Here is a 23389-nt window from a genome sequence, read left to right on the forward strand (position 1 = left end):
TAAAAAAAAAAAAATAAAACTCATAAAATGTCTTGTGCCACAAACCAGAAGCTCTCTGCAGACCACCACCCCGTGCAAATTAAGAGATGGGACCAGCTTTGTTGCTGTATTTGTAGATTCTTTTGGACTGAGCACTATTAAAAGGGTTTATTATCATTTTGTGCTCTCCTGCTTGTGTCTGTGCTGATGGGAATCAGTGTCTGGCAGTGAGGGCCAGATTCTGTCACAGCTTGGTACAAAACACCTCAACTCAGTCACAGGAGGTAAATTCAATCTCAGCTTCAGCGTCTCACCAAGAATCCCTCAGAAACATTGCTCATGTCTGTGCATTGTGGTTATTAGGTGCAAGAAATACAGTTTTTAAAACTGTAATTAATCATTTCTCAGTAATCTCTTTTTCTATGCTTTTATGGCATCAATGGGTATGACTGTTTATTATGTCTTACCTATAAAATCTGACCTGTTTTATATACTCTTTATGGAAACAGTGTACAGTCATAAATTAAAAGATGCAACTGTTTTGGATATTTTACTGGTGGTCCTGTATTTTCCTGCCAAAAGTGCAGCTGTTTTAGGTTTCTCAGGATAACGTTATAAAAGGCTGTGTGCGTTTTGCAAGTTTATGCTTGGATTGCCAAGCCAGAGGTGGAGTGACTCAACCTTCCCAGGAGCAGCGTGTACCAGGAGAGGAATCAAAACAGCGGCCGAAGCGCGGCCCCTGTGGAAAGCACTTAGTGGTGGTCAGGATTGGAGGTGGTTCTCGTGCTGCTCCTGCTTGGATCTGTCTGTTTGAGGGGGGTTTGGTGCAGAGCTAGTGGAGAATCTGTCCTGTACTTGTCTCACGGGGTGCAAGAGCTGTGGGGTTACGGTGTGGGATGGAGCCATTCTTTAACAGGAGATCTCGGTGTGTGTGGCTGGGGTGGAGCCCTTGGAAGGAGCCAAGGAGAGCCAGGAGCAGCAGTGCCAGCACAGGCAGTGTGTTTGTGTTTCCAAGCCAACTCCTGCTTCCATGTCAAGGTTTGGGGTAGAATTAGATGGCTCTGTAAACGGGTGATGATGCTTAATTAATGGGGAAATTTAGAACCATCTTTAGCCAAAATGATGGTGGCCTCCCACAGATCTAACTCCTGGGGTCAGTGGGCACAGGTAACAAGCTCAGCCCTGTGGTCATCAGAGCAACTGGCACAGTCAGCCTGGGGGAGTGTCTGGCATGAAGTGGCAGAGCTGAAACCCTCCTGTTCCTGTGGGAGTGCAGGAAAGCTTCTGGTGGTGTCCTTGTGTTGGCAGGACCTGTGGAAGAGGGGACATGAGGCACCCCCAGAGCGAGCACAAGGAACACGAGCCCCTGGGTGCCTCAACCCTGTGCCACCAGAGCGCTGCCTGAGGCAGCCTGGCTGAAGGTGCATCACTGCTTTAACTCATGGAAGTTTTATCCTCGTGGGTCCAGGGGGCAGTGGGCAGCTCCATCTCCTTGCTTTCTCCTAAAAAGTAGCCTCAGCCACGCTGTGCTGGGAGCAGCAGGGGTGTTGGATGTGTTTGCTCTGCTCTGAAATAATGCCGCTCTTTGCTGCAGGTACCTGACCCACGTCCGAGCCGCCTCTCCGCAGGACCTGGCCGGGGGCTACACGTCCTCCCTGGCTTGTCACCGGGCCCTGCAGGACGCTTTCAGCGGGCTCTTCTGGCACCCCAGTTAGCCAGGGAGCACCAGCCTGTGGCCAAGGGACACCCAGCGGGGCCAGGAGCGACCCGAGCCGGCAAAGGTGGGGCGGGATCGGTGCCAGCTGCATCGGCCGGGCTGCGCTCGGTGCTCTGCGCACCCCTCTGCTGCAAAACCAGCTGCCTTTGAGCCTGAAAGGGAAAAACAAACCCCGTCTGCACGAGAGCTTTGTGAAATGGTAGATACATTCTTGTGGATGGGGGAAACTCGTTAGTCATGTGGCACTTTGCTGAGGGAGGCTGAAGCAATAAGCCACATCTAATGGAAGATGTGAATAACTCGGCTGTGTACGTTTGAGGCTTAAAGAAATACACTTGTAAATTTTTTTTAAAATAAAGCCAGACTTTAATAAAGTTTGTGGTTTTACTCTTATTGCAGGGTTTTATTTGCACAAGCATTTAAATGCCATTTTGATTATAACATTTAGTGTCAATATTCAAGCCTACATTTTTTTTTCCCATAAAACTAGTTTCCCCAGTTTAGACAAGTGGGTTTTTCCTCCTGCCAGCTGGATGAGATGAGAAACTCTGGAAATATGCTGACACAACTCTTGTGTGGGATCCTTCCTCCGTGTGTCACTTGGTTCTTACCTTTGCTTGGAAATCAAATCTTTAGCTCAAGGTCTTTCAGCTGAGGTGCTCTAGAAACAATCTAAGAAACCTTGATACAAAGTGAAGTCACTGAAGTAGTCAAAATTGTGGGGTTCCCTGTTGGGGTTTGTTTGTTTCACTTTTGTATGTTTGCTTTTTTCCTGTTTATCTCTATTTGCAACTTATGTCATAAACTCAAGAGCTTCTTTAGGTGGGAACATCCCTTTGGCTTTGGGGATGATCCCTGCCATGTGACGTGATCCTTTTTGTATTCCTTGCCTGCTCCTTGCAATGGAACGTTGACCAGCTGCAGGAGATGGGAAGCTGCTCAGGACAGCCGTGGACCATGTTTTATAGGCCACCTGCTCATAGCTGTTGAATCCTGCTCTGAGGAGTGCACTAGATGGATGTATTTTTTCTATGCTGTAATAAAGAGAAGAATAAGATCTATTCCAGACTTTGTGTTTTCTTATTAAAGACAATGTGGGCAGATGGCAAAATTTCCATTGCCCTTTGAAATCCCTTTGGTTGTGCCCAGAACAGCTGCTGACAAGGAGTGTTACAGAAGGCAGAGGTGAAGAGATCAGACTCTCTCCTCTCCTCTCCTCTCCTCTCCTCTCCTCTCCTCTCCTCTCCTCTCCTCTCCTCTCCTCTCCTCTCCTCTCCTCTCCTCTCCTCTCCTCTCCTCATCTCTTTATATTCAACTCTGGAAAGCCCCAGGTCATGCCCTAATGAATGCAGAACTGCATATGCATATTAATATTTATAATTTCAATACTGATTAACTTGTGTGTAGCTTGGCTATTATTTATTATGTCCTTTCTTGTACACAGAACTGGCAACTGCACAGAAAGCTGGAAAACCCCTGGTTGTGAGGATAGTGATATATCTGCCAGACTGGCACCGAAACTGAAGTTATGCTGCTGGAATAACGCTGGCATCCAGTCCTTAAGGGAAAAAAACTTACCAGTTCAAATCCTTCCCTGCCCTGGGACACTTAGCGAAAATGAGTTAAGTATTTTACAGGCTTGAGCCAGCAATGGTGATCTAAGCCTGGTTTCTGTTGGCGCAGTGGTGCCAAGCCCTAGATGTGCAGGGACCCGCAGTCTGTGTCAGGCAGTGATCCCAGGGTGGCTGCACCATTCCAGCCTGGTGGAGAGCCTTACTGCTCCAGCAGTGTTTGTGGGGGGCTCCAGAGAACGGGAGATGTTCATGGAAAGGCAGAGGGCAGCAGCTGGAGAGCAGCAGAGGGGCCAGGAAATGGGAGAGGCAGCGGAGCAGCAGCAAGGCCGGGGCAGAATCGCAGCACAGCAGTGCCTGGGAGGAGAGCAGTGCCAGGCTGGAGCTGCAGGGCGTGTTAAAGGCCCGAGCAGGAGAGCCGGGCTCAGCGCAGACCAGGGAGCGATCAGCATTCCCGGCTGAGTCAGGATGGGCTCCCTGGGGATGGATAAACGTGATCCTGCAGGAACCAGGCTGCCAGGGCTCGCTGCAAACACCGGAGCCAAGGGAAGGAAAGGCCGTCGCACAGAGCCACGAGCAAAACAAATCCGTGGCCCTTGGTGGTGTTTGGGTGAGAACCAAAAATGCAGCGGGCTGCAGGCTCAGGGCTGGAGCCACAGCAGCAGGGCCACGAGGGTGACAGACATCTGGTTGCTGGGCGTGAGCTCGGAGCTTGGGCTGAGGGAAAATATCTGAAACTGAGAGGGCGAGCCGGGTTCTCTGGCCAAATAAACTATTTGTGGTTGACATTGCCCAACAATAGTTTGGAAGAGTAAGAAAAGGAAATCAAAGGCAGAGGCTTTTCAAATCCCCGCAGAATACAAGCAGCCAGCCAGAAAGATCATCCAGGGACTGCAGCAGGGGAGCAGGCAGAGGTGGGGAGAGCTGGGAGAGGGCAGAGGCACAAAAGCCAAGGGAGGACACGGTTTCTGGAGGACAGAACTGTTTTTCAGGTGCTGGTTTCAGCCTGGAACTGCAAAGCAAGCATGAACTTCATCTGCAAATGTGCAAAAACCATTAAAGTCTTTCTGGCTCTAACCATGGGCAAACACAAAGTTAGAAGTCAGCTAATCCCTAACTAAATCTTGGTGTTAAAAAGCATTTTTTACTGAAAACCTCAGGATATTGGGCTGTTTGGCCCTTTTTGGTAATCTCAGGTTAAGCTTTTGAAAGGTTACCTTGCTTACACAAGAGTTGTTTGTGCATCTGCTAACCATAATCCAATATTCTGAAACCAAAACAGTTTTCAGGGAGACTCCAGGGCAGGGGTTATATAAGTCACCTTTCCAGACCCGACAAGACATAAAAATCTGTTCTCCCCACAACTTGCACATTATCAAAATGCTACAGCAGAAAACCACCCCAGGCCCTGCCACTGAGTTAGCACAGGGCATGAAACAATAGAGAGCAGAGAAGTACCAAAACACATTTATTATAAAAGAATAAAGCTTTAATTTTTTTGTAGTAACAACAATTTTAATCGATCCCACAATGAGAAGATGACTGCAGGAAGCAAGGCTCCCAAAGGAAAGCTGCAACTTGATGGGAACACAGGTCTTCTCCTTATAACTCAAGAGGTAAAACAGAGACACCCCAAATACCCTTTACACAAAGTAAGGTAGTCACCATAGCTCTGGTCTTCAACTCAGCACCTTCTCTTCTGAAGAATCTTGGCTGGTACACAGACGTTTTGAGGCTGGTTTTGCTGGAAAAGGTTAGAAAAAGTAAATTATTTAATGTACAGTAAGCAGACTGACCTGACCACAAGCTCTGGAACAGGGAGCTCTGTTAAGGGATTTAACAGGAAGGGATGAGAGTTAAAATCAGGATTAACAGTCACAAATGAAAGCTCTTCGAGCAATAATGAGGGGTCTTTACTGAATGCCAAAAAAGACTTTCAAAAAATCTGTATGGGGCTACATTTTCACCAATATTTCAGTGCTACCCAACAACAGCATAAATATAAGATTCATGGCATTCAAGCTTTATAAAACCCTTTCCTCCAGTTCATGTAACTGAACTGCAGACTGAGAGCCTCCCTCTGCTCCCTTTGCCATGTAGTGCAGAGCCCAAGATAACTGAAAAAAACAGTTCCTACAAGTACTTTAAGAACAAATGAACAATTATAAACAAACAAAAAAAACCCCACAAAACAACCAAATTCAGCATTGAAGCTCTCTAAAGGTATCTGTGTCTCAAATTGAATCAGGTACAGAACCTGATTCTGCTGACGTGGTGACTCCAGACCTCACTGAGTCTGTGTGAGCGTAAGGACAAGGTCAGAGCTGGGACCAGTCCCTTGGAAGTGATCTGGGCAAAACCGCAGCTCCAGTTCTGAGGGACTGAGCTAACAGAGATGTGTGCTTGGCATTAGATCACAGAGCCACTGAATATCCTGCACTGGAAGGGCCCACAAGGATCCCCGAGTCCCCGTCCTCCCCCAGTGCACAACCTGAGGCATAAGGGTCTGGTTTATGGCCTGTGGGGTGATCCTGTCCAGTCCACCATTTTTCTGGGGAGGCTCATGCTGGGATCAGAGGAGCAGGCTGCTCTTTCCAAAGCCAGGAAGCCCCGCAGCTGCTGCACACGTGCAGAGGCTTGGTCCTGCCGGCCACCTCCGCGCTCAGCGCCACATCCACACCGCTGTCACACGCCTGGAGTGGCCCATGGGGCTGACCAGGTGGGACCAGCCTGAAATCCCACATGGGAGGTTTGCTCCTTACCCTCATCGGGGCAGGGCCTCTTGTAGAGCACATCTGCCGGGATCTGGAAGCTGAGGCACAGCATCTCCTTGTTGGGCGCCACGTTCCTGACTAGGACAGTGGAACAGCGTCCAGCCAAGGAGGTTCCCAGCGTAGCTTCCGCTCGCTCCTGAATGTCTCTGGCTGGGTTGCTGTCTTTGGAGAACCCGTAGCAGTGCACAGTGGGAAGGCCAGCAGGGCTGCAGGGCTCCCCGGCCAGGAGATGCCTGAAAACATCCAGAAACTCCACAGCTAGAGCTGGCAAATTCATCACAATGTGGAAAGCGGTTTTCTGTTCTTCCTTCAGGAGCGGGAGCTCTTTGCTGAGCTCCTCCCTCACCGGCCCCCGCAGGAAATCCCTGCCGTCCATGTTGAACGCCTTCACCTTGGTGTCCACTTTGTTGAGCTTGCAGTTGTGCAGGAGCCAGGCGTAGGACTCGGGGTTGAGGTCGTTGGCAAACACTCGGCACCTCCTCTTGGCTGCCGGGATGGCGAAAGGCCCGATCCCGGCAAAGACGTCGAAGAGGACATCGCCCGCCCTCAGCAGCTCCGCTATACGGCCGTGCTCTGTGGACAGGCGCGGGTTCCAGTACACTTTGGAGAAGTCCAGTTCATAGGAAATGTTATTTTCTTTGACCTGGAAGCCCAAAACATTTGCTTAAGCCTCTGTGTTCAAATGCCAGGCAGATTTAAGCATTATCGCTAACTAAGAAAATGAAAACCCCCAAGGTGCCTTCTCGAGAGGTAATGTGTACATCAGCATTGTCCCACTGGTAGCACACAGGAATCTTAAATTAACAGATCAACTAAGTAAGCAAATAAACAGATCTTAACTCATCAGAGACAGGCATGTCCCCAGTGTCAATCCCGATGGCTGGCTTTACACAGGTCTCAATCACCAGGTGGAAATAAAGCAGCAACTTAAAATGACCCTAAAAAAACCTGAGGGTTTTCAAGAGCTTTGTGGCTGGCTGACAACTCCTTTATTGAAAGCAGACCTTGGAAAGATGCCTCAAGCCCTCCTTTGTGCAGTGCACACAGTAAATAACCGTCTGAGAATGATAGGCCCAAGAACAGGAACCGTCAGCCAAATCCAAAGCCACTGGGAGCCAGTTCTGCAGCTTGAAAAAAATACTGTATTTCATCTCCCAGGGTGACAGAGTCTAGAAACGGATCCAAACCCAAGCTTTGGGATGACCAGTGTCTTAAGAACAGACCTGAAAAGGAACAGTATTTATTCAGATGAGAATGGGATGCAAGATAATACTCTCTTTGCACCAGCATGTGGAAATGTCTGATTCCAAAGTACAGGAACCTGGGATCCAGATCACCACATCGTTTGCTTTGCCAGCAAGAAACATCCTGAAGTGTCTCTGCACTCCTGGGTGCAGCTCCATGGTGAGCCAGGTGTGTGGTGACAACATCTGCGTAATATTCAATTGTCACTGCTGCCTTTACAATCCAACAACCTTCTCTCTGCACAAACAGGATGTTCTACCAAGCTATTCAACCTTTTATTTGATAATCTCATGTTTTCTCCTTTGAAAGCATAAAGCTGCTAACAGATAAGAGAAATATTTTTGTGGAAGCAGTGGCCAAGTTTCCAGCTACAGACAAGAAACCCTATGTGAAGAACAGCACTTGGCAGTTACACAGTGATTACACCTGATAAATGTCAGAGCAGAGGAGACAGGAGGTTTGTCTTGCTGCTGACAGCAGAGGAAAAAAGCAAAGGCAAAATGCTGCCTAAGCTGCAAAGCTGGTGAGATAGAAATTTCTGTACCAGCCGCTGTACAAGGCTTGGTGAAGTTAGGAAACTGGATTATCTTAGATCAAATCCCCATCATTAAATCTAGGCTGTGAACATGGAAGAATACATGCCTTCCTGATCCCTGTGGCTGAGTTTGCCCTTGGCAGAGCAGGACAAAGGAATGCAGAAGTGACAGCCAACCCTTAGGCTCAGACAGGTGTCAGGAAGGGCACTTGCAAAGGAAGGGTCTCATCAGCATCCCCGCATCACATCTCTCCAGAAGATGCCTTTGGGTTTTGGCACATTAAATTTAAAATACCAGGGGAAAAGGCCTGTACCTTGGTCACCAGGTTGTTCTCTCCAGCAAGCACTTCCATTTCAAAATTCCTGTATGTGCTGTCAATAATACTGGTTTTATTCACTACACAGGTGATTCCTGGATTCTTGTCCATTATAACCTGACCTGAAAGAGAGGGTGAGAGATAATTATGGTTAAGGGACCTTTTAACCTTCTACAAGAGCCACAACAAGCCTGCTGTTTACAGCTAAATTAACAAAATTAAGTGTGTGTTGGACCAACCTCCCTCTAATGACTCAAGGCTGCAGCTGTGACCTTTCCAAGGCACACACTTCACCCTGGCCCAGCGCAGTGAGAGCACCACGCTGTGAGAGGAGAGAACTGTGCCCCTCAGTACAGTGACTTTTCAACAATATACAAATTGTTACTGTATTGTTATTCGTTATTGACACAAATACCTTCCTGGGAGGAGCTGTTTCACCTACCAATCAAGTGTCTGTAGGGCAGCTGGTGATCCCTGAGATTCAAATGAGCAATGTGGCCAACACGGCTGAATCCAGAGGTGACATCTTGACCTTGGGGAAGGACGGCTCGAAGGATCTCCTCCACCTTGAAATTCTCATAGGTCAGCTCCAGGTGGTACCTGGACACCTCAGGATGGACATTGAGCTGCTTCAGGACCTGTTGCTCTGACTCTCCTAATGAGAATCCCGGTACTTTATGAGGATCCAGGATAACAAATCTACTGTCCTCATCCTCTGGATCCTCCACCACCCGCTTGAGGCCGGGACGCTGCAGTACTGATTGTTTTAGGGACTTCAGCACACTATGCACAATTTCTTTCTTGACTTTAAGAGCTGGAACCACCACTGTCCTTTTGAAAGCCTCTCTGTCGAGCAGGGTCATCCCACGCACTCCAGGATGTGGCAAATACAGTTCTGGATTGGTTTTATCCTCCACGTTTTCGGGCATTGTGAAGAAAGTATTTTTTTTAACTACTACAAAGAGCCCAGGTATTCTGCCAGAATGTTGTGCCAATAGCATCCAAACTGCTGGAAATGATGTATTTGATGCAGCTGTCCTAAAATGATTAGTTTTCAGTAGTCTGGCACAGTATCCCAATCTCCACAAAGTCCTAGAAGAGAAATTATTCATTTTATAGACATTATGTAATCATTCCATTTAAAAGGCTGCAAATCACATGGATTTGCTGTTCTCTTAAACCAGAATTTCCATCTGTACCAAACAATCCACAACAGTTTAGTAAAGCTCTTTATTATGAAATATATGCTGCAAATTTCTGTTATTTTGCAAATGTACTTTTAGACTCGAACGTTGACTGACTTCAAGCAGCGAGCTAATCCCCTCCTGCCAAAAAACAATGACCTCTCTTTGTTCTAATAAATGTGATATTAATCTCAGTAAGCCAGATGGAAAGACTTCTACCGTCTTGATCCTACTCCTGTTGGATCCCTCCTGTGTCTGGTAAAATTCATTACCAAGCAGTGGTTGCTAGAAAACAGTTATTAGCAACAGTGGTCATGATCACTCTGGTGATTTCTGCCTTCCATGCCCCAGTGCAAGGGGTTCCGTGCTCTGTGAGATCTTTGCTCCATGAGGTCATGCCAGAAAGGTCATTAATTAATTGCAATTTCCCCATAAATTTATAGACAGTGTTACAGTATTAAACTTAATCCATGGGAAAAAAAAACAAACAAAAAATCCTGGAAGGAAATTTTAGTATTTTATGTTAAGAAACTAGAAAGCTAGTTAAGCTAGAAAAATTCAAAGGGCAGTGAAAAGGGCAGTGAAGAAGAACTGTGGAAAGTGCATAGAGAAGTATCAGTAATGTCTGTTCCTGCCACTGAGCCCCGGTTCATCCATGGGATGGGAATTTGAAAAGTGGCTTTACACTTCTCTAAATTGTTTCCTCCACTAGGTACAGACCAAAAGGGCCCAATTTTCTGCCTTGGCACTGGCTGCTCCAAGGCAGGAGCTAATGGTTTAATCGGTGCTGGAGGCTGGCGTTTCTCTTGATTTTTTTGAAAGCTTCTTTTGAGAGAGAGGCTCTGCAAGGAAATTGGTTTTCCTGCCTGCCTCCCTCAGCCCTGCCCCTCTCCAGGGTAACACAGGCTGTGTGCTCTCTCTCCTTCACAAACCGGCTCTTCCCAAACCCCGCTGAAGCTGGTCCTGCTCCCATCCCCTGTCCTGCCCAAATCCCCGCTCCTCACCGGGACTCTTTACATCTCCCAGGCAGCCCCACTGCCCTAAGCCAGGGTTTTGGCAGAGCACACCTCCTTCAGAAAGACACGCTGCATTCCTCACCCAGAGGCCTGAGCATCCCCGTGCCTTTCCTGGGGCATTTTCCTGGGGGTGGAAACCCGTGGCCTGGTTCTCAGAACCAGAGAATCGAACAGGCTGGGAAAGGCTTCTGGGATCATCGAGTCGAACTGTGACCGAACGGCCACCACCACGGCACGGGGTGCCTCGCCCGATCTTTCCTTAAACACCTCCAGGACAGTGACTCCACCATTTTGCTGGACATCATTCTAACGTCTGATCACCCTTTCGGTCAAGAAATTCTTCCTAATGTCCAAACAGAGCCTCCCCTGGCGCAACCCGGGACCACGTCCTCTCATCCTGTCGCTTCTCGTACCGCATTAAACCCACAAGACAAAGCCGCCCGCAACGCTGCATCTGGCTGGAGGCCACTGCCGCCACCTTCCCAAGGCGCCTACGGAGAGACACCGTCCCTTCCCTCACCGCCACGATCCCGGTTTATCCCGTTCTCCCCTCAGGGAATTCTCTCCCCCCGCCCCGCTCAGTCCCCCCCGCCCCCGCCCTCACCTCATGCCGGGCCCCGCGCGCCGCGCGCGCGCGTCATCGCCGCTGCGCCGGGGCGGGCGGGGCCGGGGCCGTGACCACGCCCACAACGCCCCGCCCCTCCATGGCTCCGCAGCGGGGCGGGCGCGAGGCGCAGCGGCCCCGCCCCTCACTGGTGGCCGCGCCCCCGCTTTGATCACGCCCCCACTTGGCCCCGCCCCCGGCGCTCCCCTCGGAGGCGCTCGGCGGGCGCGGGGGGCGATGGCGGCGGCGCCGCCTTGGGGGTCCGGGCGGGTCCGGCCCCTGCCCGCCCGCGGCTGGTACCTCTCCGCCCGCGAGCGGCGGGACGAGGACGAGGAGGAGGACGAGGAGGAGGACGGGGAGACCGCCCCGCTGCTGCCGCCGCCGCCGGGCAGCGTGCGTGTGAGGGGCGGCGGGGAGGGAGCGCCCTGAGGGGGCTGCGCTGGGCGCTGAGGGGGAGCGCGGCTTCAAAGGACCGGGCCGGGGCTGTGCGGGCCGGCTCCGGGGTGACAGCACCGGGAGGGATAATCACGGAGAGCGGGATGAGCCTCCGCTCCCATCGCTGCTCCCCATCCCTTCGATTCCCTGCTTGCTGAGCGCTTGGAAGTGCTACCATGTGCCCTCGGCCCTGTTGCGGGCACGCAGGGAGAGCCTGCTCCGAGCCGTGAATCTGGCTGTGCTCGTTTTGCGCTCCGCTTTCGCCCTGCTCAAAGGCTGTGGGCGTCTTGAGATGCTTACGGGGCGGCGTCGCGTGTGCACAAGGATCTGCGTCGTTTTAGCATGAGAAGCGAGAGTTTAGATTAAAGAAGGAAAAGTTGACTATTGCCCCCTCCCTTGAATTTCATTTTAGGGAAGGTCAAGATATCTCTTCCACTAATTGTACTCTTTTTTAATTATTATTTTATTTTTTTCTTTTTCCTGTCCTTTCACAGAGTTCTTCAAGTCGTGGTTCTTCCTTTGCTTTCTCAGTGTTTAACTTAATGAACGCAATCATGGGCAGTGGGATACTTGGCTTATCCTATGCCATGGCCAACACAGGGATCATGGGGTTTAGGTAAGTTTTCAGTTTTCACATATACTCTTTTTTAAACTCATCTTGTAGGTTTAAATTGAACAAAACTTGATTACTGAGACTCCTGTGCAAATCTGAGGAAGAAATACATAGCTTGTGCCTTTCAGCATTGTTGATTAAGGTCTTCCCCTTTTTGATTTAGTCATTCAGATCTGGCCTAACGTAAGTCCTACCCAGACGTTGCATTAAATTGCCACAGGGTGGCAATTTCTTGGCCCTTACTCCTGACAGATTGATATTTTCCTTTCGAAACTGATCTCCTTTGGTTTCAGGAATGGGCCTTGTGGAATAGGATGGATATGTGCCTGAAAACTGTGAATCAACTTGTGCTTTTGTTTGCACTTTTGCTTGTTGCAAGTGCTAACCTGTAGGTAACGGGGCCAAAGTCACTGGAATTGTCACTTTGACCATTTCCTAAGCATTGGTTTCACTTCACTGGAGGATGTGTATTTCTGTATATGTGCACACACAAACTCCCATGGTTATGACCATTTTGTAATCCATGTGTCAGAGCAACTTGGCAAATATTGGGAAGATTAGAGACCACGTGAACCAGTCAGCAGATACAAGCCATAAAATGAGGAAATCTTGTAGCTTAGTTCTTGCAAGAGTAGCATTCTTATAGCTTGAAAGTGCATTGTACTGTAAAAGTGCTTAACTGTGGATATTTTGTGGTTTTTAGTATCCTGCTGCTGATTGTTGCCTGCCTGGCTTCTTACTCTGTGTTTCTTCTGCTCAGTATGTGCACTCAGACTGGTAAGTGGCAAGGATTTATCTAACAGTGAGCTCTGAAATATTTCCTCAGTTTTATCACGGACATATGACCCAGTATTCTGATTGACTGACCTTGAAATAGTTAATGTTTTTAACAATTAATATCTGCCACTTAAAAACAGGATTTTGAGTCTTTTTTATGCAAAGCCAATGCCAAACTGACTGGTTTCTAAATTTTTGATTTTTTTTTTTTTTTTCCAAATACCTCTCTTATCTTTTTGGAGTGACCCTCTATTTCTGCAGCAAAATTATTTTGGTGCTGGCTGAACCTCACTACTTCAGTGTGTGCTTTGGCTTTCAGTGAATGCTTAAGAGCAATAAAATAGCAGCCTTTCATTCTCCTAGGAGCAGTACTTATATTTTTGTCCATGGTTTGAAATGGATAAATTTCAGGTTTTTCAATCATATTGGATTATCATTATTCTGGTGGTTCTTTATAGATGCAGCTTATAGAGCATTTTTGATGCTGAATAAGAAGTCATGATGCAGTCCTTGGAAACTGCACTGCTTTGGGACAGTTCAAACAGTCCATTCTAACAGCTGCAGTCAAATCTTCTCATGTTTTAATTCCTTCTTTTAAATTGCTACTAAAACAACTGAGTCGTTCCTTGATTTCTTGTACACAAAGATCATGTTACAGCCGGAAGTATCCCTGCTTATTGTTTCCCTCTCATCTGTTTTCCTCTCTTTTCAGAGGTGGTGGGAAAAAGCTTCTGCTTCTTTCCTTCTTGGCTTTTTTTCTTCAGCTGCCTTTGGTCTCTCAGATGATTGCTTCCTGATTCTTCTTAGATCTGCTGCTCCTGTCCCCACCTGTTGAGTGATCTTCTTCATACATTCTTAAAAAACACCCCTCAGAGGTAGGGTAACTTTTATAGTTGGTATTGTTGGCTGCTTGATGATTTGGGATTAAGTCTTTGGTATTTTTTTTTTTTTTTTTCTTTTTGGAGTGCTGCTTATTAGAAAGGAATCAGAACCTGAAACACGTAGCTAAAGAGCTACATAAGAAACAAAATAAAAGGGGGACTTGAGGTAATTTTAATGGCCTTTTTAACCTCTTATTTCAGGCTGAATAGTTCTGTATTTTATGGGCATTAAGCAGTATTAAGCTGTTGTCTAGTAAAAAAATAAGGAGATTCTTGCAAAAGAATTATGATGGTGAGGAGAACTAAGGATTTAAGTTTATTGAAGTAAGAAGAGTTTGGATGTTCTGAACTCAGAGGCCTGATATGCAAGAAGGGTTTAACTCCTCAGTTCTTGTCCAAAGGCAACAGTCCACCTCAGGAAAGTGTTTTTGAAATGCATACAGCTGAGGTGTCAGGATGAAGAATTTCTCTTGTCTGAAATGAATAATTAGCTATCACCTAATGCTGATAGGTAGGAGTTGCACCAGAACTATGTCTGGATAAGTTTGCTGGATTTATGACCTTTTGTGTTTCGATTTTTTAAAACAAGATTTGAAATTATATTTCCTATAATTCCTGTCAGCTATTGAAGTAATTAAATGTTAGATAACATTTCAAGTTTTTCCTTGGAACACTGTCTTTAAAAAGTGGGAAATACAACCTGTTGTACCGTGACAAAGCAAAATCTCTGTACGTGTTTGATTCCAAAGTAGGTAATTAAACTTTTTCTTTTAAAAAAATCTATGTTAATTTGTAAAGAGTGTTACAGTATTAAACTTAATCCATGGGAAGAAATTGGAAGGAAATGTTAGTATTTTTATATTAAAAACAAGCTAGAAAAATTCAAAGGGTGGTGAAGAGGAACTGTGTAAAGTGTTTGTAAATTATTATTTAGGAAGGAGATGACCTATAAAACATCTTCTGAAAAGAAAGCACTAATACTAATTCCATTTTTAACAGAGGCCAGGATTTATTAAGTACGGGCATTTTAGTTGCAGTTCAAAAGTAAAGAAGTGTCTTCAGTTACTCATTTACATTGGTCTGGACTTTGACAAAATCGAGTGATTTGTGTAGACCAAAAGGCTTAGCAAAAAAAATACTCCCAAGTGTCAAGTGTTGAGTCAGTGCTTGTCCTGGTGTTAATTCAGTATGACCTGTGTTGTTGTGGGCTGATAAAAGGCTAAGCTTGCTCTGTAAAGCAGAGGAATTGGGAATTTAAGTGGGATGCACTTTGAAGTTTTGTGGCAGTTGTTTTTGTTTTCATTTTAGGAGTTAGTCACAAATATTGCTGGTACTATACTTGCCTCTTCACGTTTAAAGGGATAATTTCCATGGAGTGTTAATAACATGATAAAAATTAGGCTAATCAGGCAGAGCTTATTTATCTTTATGTAAATTGCACTAAATATTGTGTTCCACATATTCTTGAAATTACAGATGTAGTGTGATCAAGTAATAGGGCTTCCCAGTGTTCACAGGATTAAGCTGATCACAGAAACAGTTACTGCAGAAAATACTCTAAGGTTTCATATTGCCCTTTTAAAATTGTGTGGGAAATTTTGTTCTCTTTGCTGATATCTCCTCATACATGTGTGCTGTATATTTATTACCACGTGGTAAAAACAACTTGCTCTTAAATTTGTTCACCATTTTGCTGGTTTTTGTTTTTTTAATGGTAGTGAAGATGCCTGCCTAAAATGCCCTTTTTTTTTTCCTTGTGATGAGCTACTTTATAAATGAAAGTTAGGAAGAACACAGGGTGAAATCTAGTAAGACACGTTTTTTGTTTAATTATCTGTTAGAGATAGTCCAGGTTTTTGCTGAGCACTGACTCTGGCTCATTTAATTTTGTCATTTCATTTACATTGTCACTGTGTGCTGGTGTCTGTAGTAGAGCAGAATGGGAAACATTGCCCTTGAGAAAATCAGATGAGAAAATTGATGAAGCTTTGTTAGGTTTGGTTTTTGTTTTGTTCTTTCCCCCTCTGGGGCACTGATCTGATTGCTTGCAGAACTTTAGTAAAATAAAACCACCTAAGCTTGGGCAAGTCTGAGGCTCCAGTCCTGTCATCTGATCTCTGGGAGGCACCTGTGTCTCCCACCTTGTGTCATTTACTTCAGAGAATGGGGCACCACTCAGGTGTGAAAAGCTCAGCTCAGCAAAGCTGGGCCCTCAATTAAGATGTGGCAGGAGCAGGAGTAGTATTGGACCCAACAGAACCAGGGAAGAGAAACTAAGTGTGCTGACAACATAATCACGTGGGTTTGAGATTAATTTTACCTCTGAGGCATTCACAGCTGTTTTATTACATCCCAAGAAAGTGAGCGGTGTTTCTCAGAAAACTTTCATCTTTTTGATACTGCTTGAGTTTCCAATAACAAAATACAGGGTAACAATGAAAGGCTTTAATGTGACTTCCTTCTCTCTGAGAAGGGATTGTTTTGAGTTAGCTGCAATAATAGAAGTGAGCTTCAGCTAAAACCCAGCAAAATTATACAGGAAACCACAGGCTGTTTTAATGTCATTATGTAAGTTGGGTGCAGGTAGGGGCAGGATTTTTGTTTTGATTTGGGTTTTCTTGTGGATTTTTTTTTTTTTTTTAATAATAGATTTCAAACAAAGAAGGTGCTTACCTTCAGCTCTCTTGAAAATAGATAGGGCCTAGTTCTTAAAAAGCTGGAAAGATGGTAATGTTTATATTTGTAGAAAGATGAAAATATATCCTCTATATATCCTGTTGTCATCCTAATTTTAAAAAACCTGCTGTTTTAAGAAGTATGGAAATATCTTCTATATAATTGCTAATTCTAATTTCATAGTTCTTCACCCACAAAGAAAATCTTTGGGAGAAGGCAATTTGCCATTAATGTACTACTATTGTATTTTAAATATTGCAACTGCAAATATTAAATTGAGTTTCTGAAGTCTCTGAATGTTTGAGTTTAGAGCTGTATTTCATAGCAGGAGTAAAAGTGTATATAAAAGCTATTTTATAAGTAAAAAAATACTATGAAATATTCTTTTAGTTGAGTTTTATTGATTTAAAAAGGGGGGAAAGGGCCAAAAATAGAGCTTTCAAGCTTTTCAAGTTAGAGATATTTTAGCTCTTTTCTTTTTTTCCCTTACCAACAGCTGCCACTTCTTATGAAGACCTTGGCCTGTTTGCATTTGGATCAGCTGGAAGGGTGAGTATTCATTTTTACCTCTGTTTTTCTTCATGGTCTCGTGCTTCTGATATGCAACTGTTGTTTGCACAGTAAAGAGACATAAATGAAATAAGTAGTATATTACTGACACTGTAGCATGCTGAAAAATCCATTACAGCCTGAAGCTTTTCACTTGGTTTCAGTTTGTATGTCTGCTCTGTCAGTTAAATTTACACTCCCTAAAAGCAGGATTTTGTGCTGTTTTCCTGTCAGAGTGTTCACTTTCAGTTGTCTGTACAAATCTGCTCGCTGGCATTGTTGTCACATTGGCTCAAGGTTCAGATTTGATACAGTCCTGCCTCTGTTGTACAAGTGTTAAGAGACAGGTAAATGATGGATTTGCTCTTGATGTTTCAGCATTTAACAGGGATCTAGGATAAGGGATGGCTTTTCATGTCATTTCCACAGTAGGAACAACTGTGGAAATGTACATATAATGCATGCTTTTTGTTTCCTTTTGTTTAACAAGCTCTTCACATGAATGTTTCTTACTGCTTTTATCTCATGACTAAAAAAACCCCGCAAAACCCCTAAAAAATCAAACCAACAAACAAAAACAACCGAACAAAACCAGCATCAAATGTAACAATTTCTGATATAAGACTAATCAAAATGTTAGCTATGATATTTTTGTAGTGCATTCTGAATCTCTTTTTCCTAATAGTGATACTATGCAATAACAGTGGGTGCACAGGAAGTACTGCCTGTGAATACTGCACATTTAATGTTATGAATTCTGTGCTCTGTGTTCCAGTTACACCTTGCTGAAAACAGGTTTTTACCACACACAAGTGTGATTTTAATGTTTCACTGAAACAATGCGAATTTTTTAAAATTAGTTCTGCTTAACAGGCTAGAGACTGCTTTCTTATATCTAAATGTCAGTGAGAATTAAACCTGAGCTATCAGGTGTTTGTAAGGCTTCCATTAGCAGTAATGAGCAGATGAGAGTAGTCTGAGGATCAATATTTATTGATCAAGTTAAGAAGTGATCAACTTCAAGACCTAATAAGCCTTGATAACAGCAAGGTATGAGACACAGTTATTTTTTTACAGGAGCTGTTCTGTTCACATTAACCATGAGCCATTACTTGAAAAAGTAAAGAAAAGTAGAGTTTAAAAAACTAAAATGTGACTTACTCTGTGTTTGCCCTGAAGCAGGGCTGAACATACATAAACCATTCTTGGCAGATGTTTGTCTAATCTGTTATTTAAAAACTTAAGTGAAGGAGATTTCACAGCTTCACATCATAGTCAACATGTGTATTTTTAAAAAATTCTTCTTAATATACTGTTTCATAATTTGCAGTTTAAGTAATCCGTGCTGAAAATCATCTGGCCTTTTATTTTCAGTGTGCATGGAGAGCACTGGAATATTTCTGTGTTGGGAAGCTGTTCTTTTGATAAAACAATCCAAGTTCACCCAGCTTTCCTGGTGAACTGATGTTTTCTGGAGCGGTTGTCTTTGTCACTTGAAGCATCTTTGATATTTATACACTTTTCTAAAAACTTGCCTGCAAGACAGGCTTTGCTGCTTCTGACTCTGTTATCTCAGACTGTTTTCTCTTTGCCATCCAGTAACCCTTAAGTGATGTATTTGAGGTCTGCTTCCTGAATGCCTTGCTTTTAACTGATTTTGTTGATTTTTAGGCTTTTCTACTTCACCACAACCATTCTGAATTCTCATCTGCCCCTGAATACTTCAGTCAGGCACAGATGACTTTTTGCTTTGCTTTTTTCCTCTGCAGCAGTACTTACTTTTCCCTCACACATAGGAGATGAAGCTGCCAGGCCAGTGTAGAACCTTGCTTGAACTGGCAGCTTAGTTTGAGTAAACTACTGGTTAACTACTAAGCAGAGCAATTATTCAACCTGGTGATGACCTTCCAAATGTATTTTTCTGAGATTTGTAAGAATGGAAATATTCTGCTGTTGGAAGATTGCTGATTCTCCCTTTCCAAAGGTGTGAACTATTTGTTTCCATCTATGAGCAAATTCCAAGGTTTTTTTTTTTTTTTTTCTTCCTTTCCTTGGTGAATTTTGAACTGACATTGAATTAATTAAAAATCTGAAATTGTTTTTTTTCAAAAAAAACATTACTGTGGCTTAATTTTTTTCCAAGTTGACTTAATGGCAGCACTCATTTAGGAAATGTCCTGTATCAAGAAGAGCAGTGGGTAGAAAGAAAACTAAAGCTGATGATCACTGTATTTTAGAGCTAAACTCAAAAGAAAACATTTGAAAAACTTTACAGCCGCTTTTAGGGATTTTTTTTTTTCAGTTGAAAATTAATTTTTTTTTTTGATTCAGACAAGTATTTTAATAGCTTGTGATTGTTTTTGCTTCCATATCAGTCCAGTATGAATAATCACAAGTGCTCAGGAAAAGTCTATCTGGTTTATGAGTTTAAAAAAACAATAACATTCCCGACAGTCAGAAATCTTCAGGAGTAGGGAAGTACATTTGAGCTTGTACAAATCTCTGCTGTCTGTCTTTTCAGAGATAAGTGGTAATTTTCATTTGTATTCACCTGATACCAGTTGGAGTCCACTTATGTCTTCAGTTTTATGGTTTTTTCTGCACAAGAGGCTTCACAGTGTAATTACTCTTGCTTTGTCTCAGAATAAAAATGTGATATTTTCAGGAAGAATTTTTGTTTCTGTTTGTTTTAGATTGTGCTGGTTTCCATGTGTTAAACTCCTCACTGAGGAGAAGATTCCCTTCCTTTCAGTACTTGCTATCACTGCTACATCTGGTGTGTTTAAGATAATACACATGTGGTTTCTGCCTGCTATAGGCATATGATTTTAGTTATCCTTACCCTTTCTAAAGAAATCAATTTTTTTATAGGTCCTTGTTGCAACTACAATAATTATCCAGAATATTGGAGGTAAGAGACTTCATATGCTCAGTATTAACTGTGTGATAGGCTTCAAAGCTCCACGAGCACCAAAGGCAACAATTAAAGTGTTTTTAAGAAACTGATGAAAAGGACAGAAAACTTAAGGGAAAAGGCTTTTGTGATGGTGCTAGGCAGAAGGGCTGTAGTTGTGGGATGGTTAGGGAAATTCTGGGGCTTGGATTTTCTGCCTGTTGCTGCATCCCAGGATGTGGAGCACATCCATTGGAGCTGCACTGCTCACTGAAAGGGGCTCAGGAAGCTGCATCTCCTCTCTGCTGCTATCTGGTAGCTGCATTTCACCGTTCATGTGTTTTGGGTTTCGCTGTTGGAACCTGCTTATGCATTTTAGTGATTTGTGCAGCAAGTGAATGTTTACTTAGCAATGATGTTTCATATGTTCTGCATTAATGGAAGCTTTCTTTTTTTTTAGCTCAATAACTTGTTTTTTGGGGGGAATTTTTTATTGTCCTGACTTATATCATGTGGGCTGTCCACTTCCACTGTTCGTATTTTGTCTTCCTTGGCACATGGCATAATAAAATAACACTCCCTGTTTTTGTGCATGAGCTCTTAATCGGGTATGCTCACACACTTGACAGTCACTAAGTATTTAGAAATTATTTGTCCGAAAGTAGACAGAATAATCTGAAGTCTAATAGAATAATTTTAATTCTTCTTTTGTTGTAAATATTTTGTATGCTTTCTTTTAAATGAGGGAATTATCTGAAAGCTTCCTCCTCTGTTCCCTACCACAAGCAGATACCCATGTTCACATGCATCAACATAAGGATTCCAGTGCTGTTCTTCTTTCCTTTAAGATTACCTGTCTAGTCCAGAGAAACAGATTGCTGGTTTTTGTCACTGTGTAAACACCTAGAACTAGACAAAGTAACTGTGCTTTCTTGATCAACCTGGAATATTTTCTTATACTCAAAGTTCCAATTTAATAAAAGCTGCCCAAATTGAAATGGCTATAAAAATCCAAGCATTAATTTTAGACAGGAGTGACTGTAGCAATTCCAAGATTAAGGACTATTTATTCATACAGGTTTTAGAGGATGTTCTGTAGCAATGAACAAATCTTTTCATTTCCTTTCCCATTTGAGTGGACCTCTAAATAAACAGTGCAAGAAAAGGAGGGATACACAGAGCAGGTTCTGGAGATTTTGGGATCATGTACAAGACTGTTGTCAAAGGAAATATGACTCTCATTTCTTCCTCATCACAGTTCATAACCTCCTCTATGCCATTCTAAATAAAATTCAGCTCAGTAACTCTAGAGCCCCAAACCAGTCCTGGGTATCCTGGTAATAGGAACCAGTCAAGCCCAAGTCCCCCATGTCAGGAACCGGCTCTGAAGGTGACTGTACTGCAGGCTGACAGGCTCCTAAAAAAATACAAGATATGAAGAGTTCTCTTCACTTCTCACACAGCCTTGACTCTTAAAGAACTGCACGGAAAGAAAAGAGTTTTTCTTGTTTTTCTGGTCCTTCTGCAGATTTTACATGGGAAAACTGTGCAGTGTAGTTTGTCCTGAATGGGATCCATGCTGGGATTAAGTGTAAAACCTGGACTCTGCCTGTCGTGCTGGTTTGGAGGGTTCCCCTCTTTCTGTTTTTTTGTGTGGCTGAAGGAACCAGGAACATGGGGCGTGTTGGGCAGACATCCAGACTCTGTCAACATCTTTGATTTCAGGGGAAGACTAAAAATAAAATTGTTTTGTGTTACCTCTTCCATAATCAGACCTGGGTTGCATCATACTGTATCTTATTTCAGAAGTGATTAGAGAGCATGAGATAATGAAAGATGGCTTGTGATTAAGCAATTTTACTGGGGTTATTGTCACTATCTGCATCTAGTCTGGGCTTTTTTTAAAGTTTGCTCTGATCCCTTCTAAAAATAGTCTAAGTGCAGAAGTGATTTACGTTAATTTGTGGTGGAGAGAGCATTTTAGTAATGATTTTAATAGTTATGCTTTCCAATTTGTCATCTTCGTGTTTTTTTAAAAGAAAGCCTAAAGTGCAAATTTGAATTTGACATTCTAATTGCCTACACTTAGGGATTTGTGTATGTAGGGGAATAGACTTTTTCTATTACCAGGATAGCCAAGGGAAAAATAAACATTTTTGTTCAGCTGCAGGAAAGCACTGATTGGTCAAATTAAGGTTAAAAAAAATGATTTCAAGTACATTGTTTGGAATTTTAACATGTATCTCTAACATGAGTATTCAACTTTTCCTGCAGATTTTTAATTGCCCCTTGGAAGGCTTTTAATTCATGTAATACAAATCAAATACCAAAATCCATTAAAGTACCAAGGTTAACTAAGGATGCATCAGGTTACTAAGTTAACTTTTCAACATCCAAATGTAAATTAGAGTCATTTTAATACCATAACTCAAAAGACTTTATAGAATATGTAGAGCTTAGTGACTAAACTTGGAGACCATTTGCCTTGCTTTCCTTTTAATGAGTATGTTCTTGTTCTGGCAATATAGGTATTAGTTAATGAGGGAAAACAAAAGGTTGGATGGGATGGCCAGTGCTACTGATCTTTACATTCCATTTCTCAGTTTTTGACCCAATCCAGCAGCCCTTTAATGTAAACAAGCAGTGCTTAGTTTCCTGTGAACTGCCTTGTTTCTGAAAGGGCTGGTTGGTGTGTGTGGGTTCAAAGAAAAAGGGAACTGTCAAATTGCACTTCCTCTCCCCCCAACCTTTCCTGTCACGCACATCTTTCCCTGGAGTGATCTTCCCAATGTCTATTTCTCACCTGCTGTGAGGATCTTGAAGGGTCCCAGATTGTGTCAAGTGTCCTCAAAGAAGGGAGAGAGCCCTTGAGGAATTGCAGGACTGGAGGCACACCAGGAGAGAGGGAGGCTGCTGTTGGAAATGCTGAATTCCACGGCTCTGCTGGCTCTTCATGCCATCCTTCCCAGGAGCAGCTGGAGTTGGATGGATTCCCTGCTATTGTTTAATAGTGTTGTGCTTCTAGGAAGTGATGGATGAGGCACAGTGGGCCAAAGCCGTGGCTGGGAATCACACAGCCCTTCCCTCTCCTCTGCCAGGGAGGTTTGGTGAACTTCCTAGGTGCTTTCTGAAGCAGGGGAGGAAGGAGGCAGCAGTTTCTCCTAGAATTGTCCTTTCTGTGGATGTGACTGAAAAGGAGGACAGTTCATAGCTGTGTACCCAAGAGAAAATCTTTAGGACTCCTAAGGCACACATCATAAAGTTAGAGAAGGGCTGATCTTTAGCAAGGCTGGTGGAAAAATGGAGACAAACACAATAAAGTGTTGCACAAGAGCAGCTCTCAGCCCGTTGCCAGCACTAACAAATCCCAGCACTGAGGTCTAGCAGGAAGCATGTGGAGTTCTCCAGCGTGCTTCCCAGGCTGGGGCTGCCATCAGCTGAAGGTCACTGCTGCCTGAGCTGTGGCTGTGATGCACACAAACATCAGCCCAAATTGCTGAGAGCAAGAGTTTAATCATTTAAAATTTATTATCAGTGGGATTAAGTGCTGCAGTAGAACCTGCATTACCACCATATAGCTTAGATGGTCTCTGTGAGGATTTTTGCAATATATATATGTTTTT

At 43.8% G+C, this 23389-nt stretch overlaps 3 protein-coding genes across 8 annotated transcripts in view; 2 read left to right on the forward strand and 1 right to left on the reverse strand.

Moving 5' to 3' along the window:
* MNAT1 (MNAT1 component of CDK activating kinase) overlaps window positions 1–2215 on the forward strand; it is a 116502-nt gene extending 114287 nt beyond the window's left edge. Inside the window, exon 8 of the mRNA XM_040067468.2 lies at window positions 1574–2215. Within this exon, the coding sequence (XP_039923402.1) occupies window positions 1574–1694 (121 nt within the window). The 3' untranslated portion in view covers window positions 1695–2215. The remainder of the gene's footprint in view (window positions 1–1573) is intronic.
* Window positions 2216–2635: 420 nt separating this feature from the next.
* On the reverse strand, window positions 2636–10990 carry TRMT5 (tRNA methyltransferase 5). 6 transcript variants are annotated; one of them, XM_040067475.2, is made up of 5 exons: window positions 10943–10990; window positions 8581–9230; window positions 8136–8260; window positions 6030–6684; window positions 2636–5011 (listed from the first exon to the last, which is right to left on the reverse strand). In XM_040067475.2, the coding sequence occupies exons 1-5, from the start codon at window positions 10945–10947 to the stop codon at window positions 4947–4949; spliced, it is 1500 nt and encodes a 499-aa protein (XP_039923409.1). In that variant the 5' UTR covers window positions 10948–10990; the 3' UTR covers window positions 2636–4946. The 6 variants fall into 6 exon arrangements, with proteins under 6 accessions (XP_039923409.1, XP_039923411.1, XP_039923408.1 ...); XM_040067477.1 differs by lacking the exon at window positions 10943–10990 and adding an exon at window positions 10859–10897 and having other exon boundaries at window positions 4759–5011; XM_040067474.1 differs by lacking the exon at window positions 10943–10990 and adding an exon at window positions 10752–10872 and having other exon boundaries at window positions 4759–5011.
* A 189-nt stretch (window positions 10991–11179) lies between these two features.
* Window positions 11180–23389, forward strand: part of SLC38A6 (solute carrier family 38 member 6) — a 38026-nt gene continuing 25816 nt past the window's right edge. The window contains exons 1-5 of the mRNA XM_040068334.1: window positions 11180–11335; window positions 11872–11993; window positions 12694–12767; window positions 16821–16873; window positions 19745–19784. Of these exons, the coding sequence (XP_039924268.1) occupies window positions 11180–11335; window positions 11872–11993; window positions 12694–12767; window positions 16821–16873; window positions 19745–19784 (445 nt within the window). The remainder of the gene's footprint in view (window positions 11336–11871; window positions 11994–12693; window positions 12768–16820; window positions 16874–19744; window positions 19785–23389) is intronic.

The sequence above is a fragment of the Hirundo rustica genome, chromosome 6 (assembly GCF_015227805.2).
Source record: "Hirundo rustica isolate bHirRus1 chromosome 6, bHirRus1.pri.v3, whole genome shotgun sequence".
Classification (NCBI taxonomy): Eukaryota; Metazoa; Chordata; class Aves; order Passeriformes; family Hirundinidae; genus Hirundo; species Hirundo rustica.

Excerpts from the sequence above, each read along its gene's own strand:
- TRMT5 (XM_040067479.2), bottom strand. The coding sequence starts at position 10,536 with ATGATCCCAGAAGCCTTTCCCAGCCTGTTCGATTCTCTGGTTCTGAGA. Across the intron at positions 8,261-8,580 it reads GCCCTACAGACACTTGATTG|GTCAGGTTATAATGGACAAG; the intron begins GTAGGTGAAACA and ends CCTCTCTTTCAG. Across the intron at positions 6,685-8,135 it reads AGAACAACCTGGTGACCAAG|GTCAAAGAAAATAACATTTC; the intron begins GTACAGGCCTTT and ends TTGGGCTTCCAG.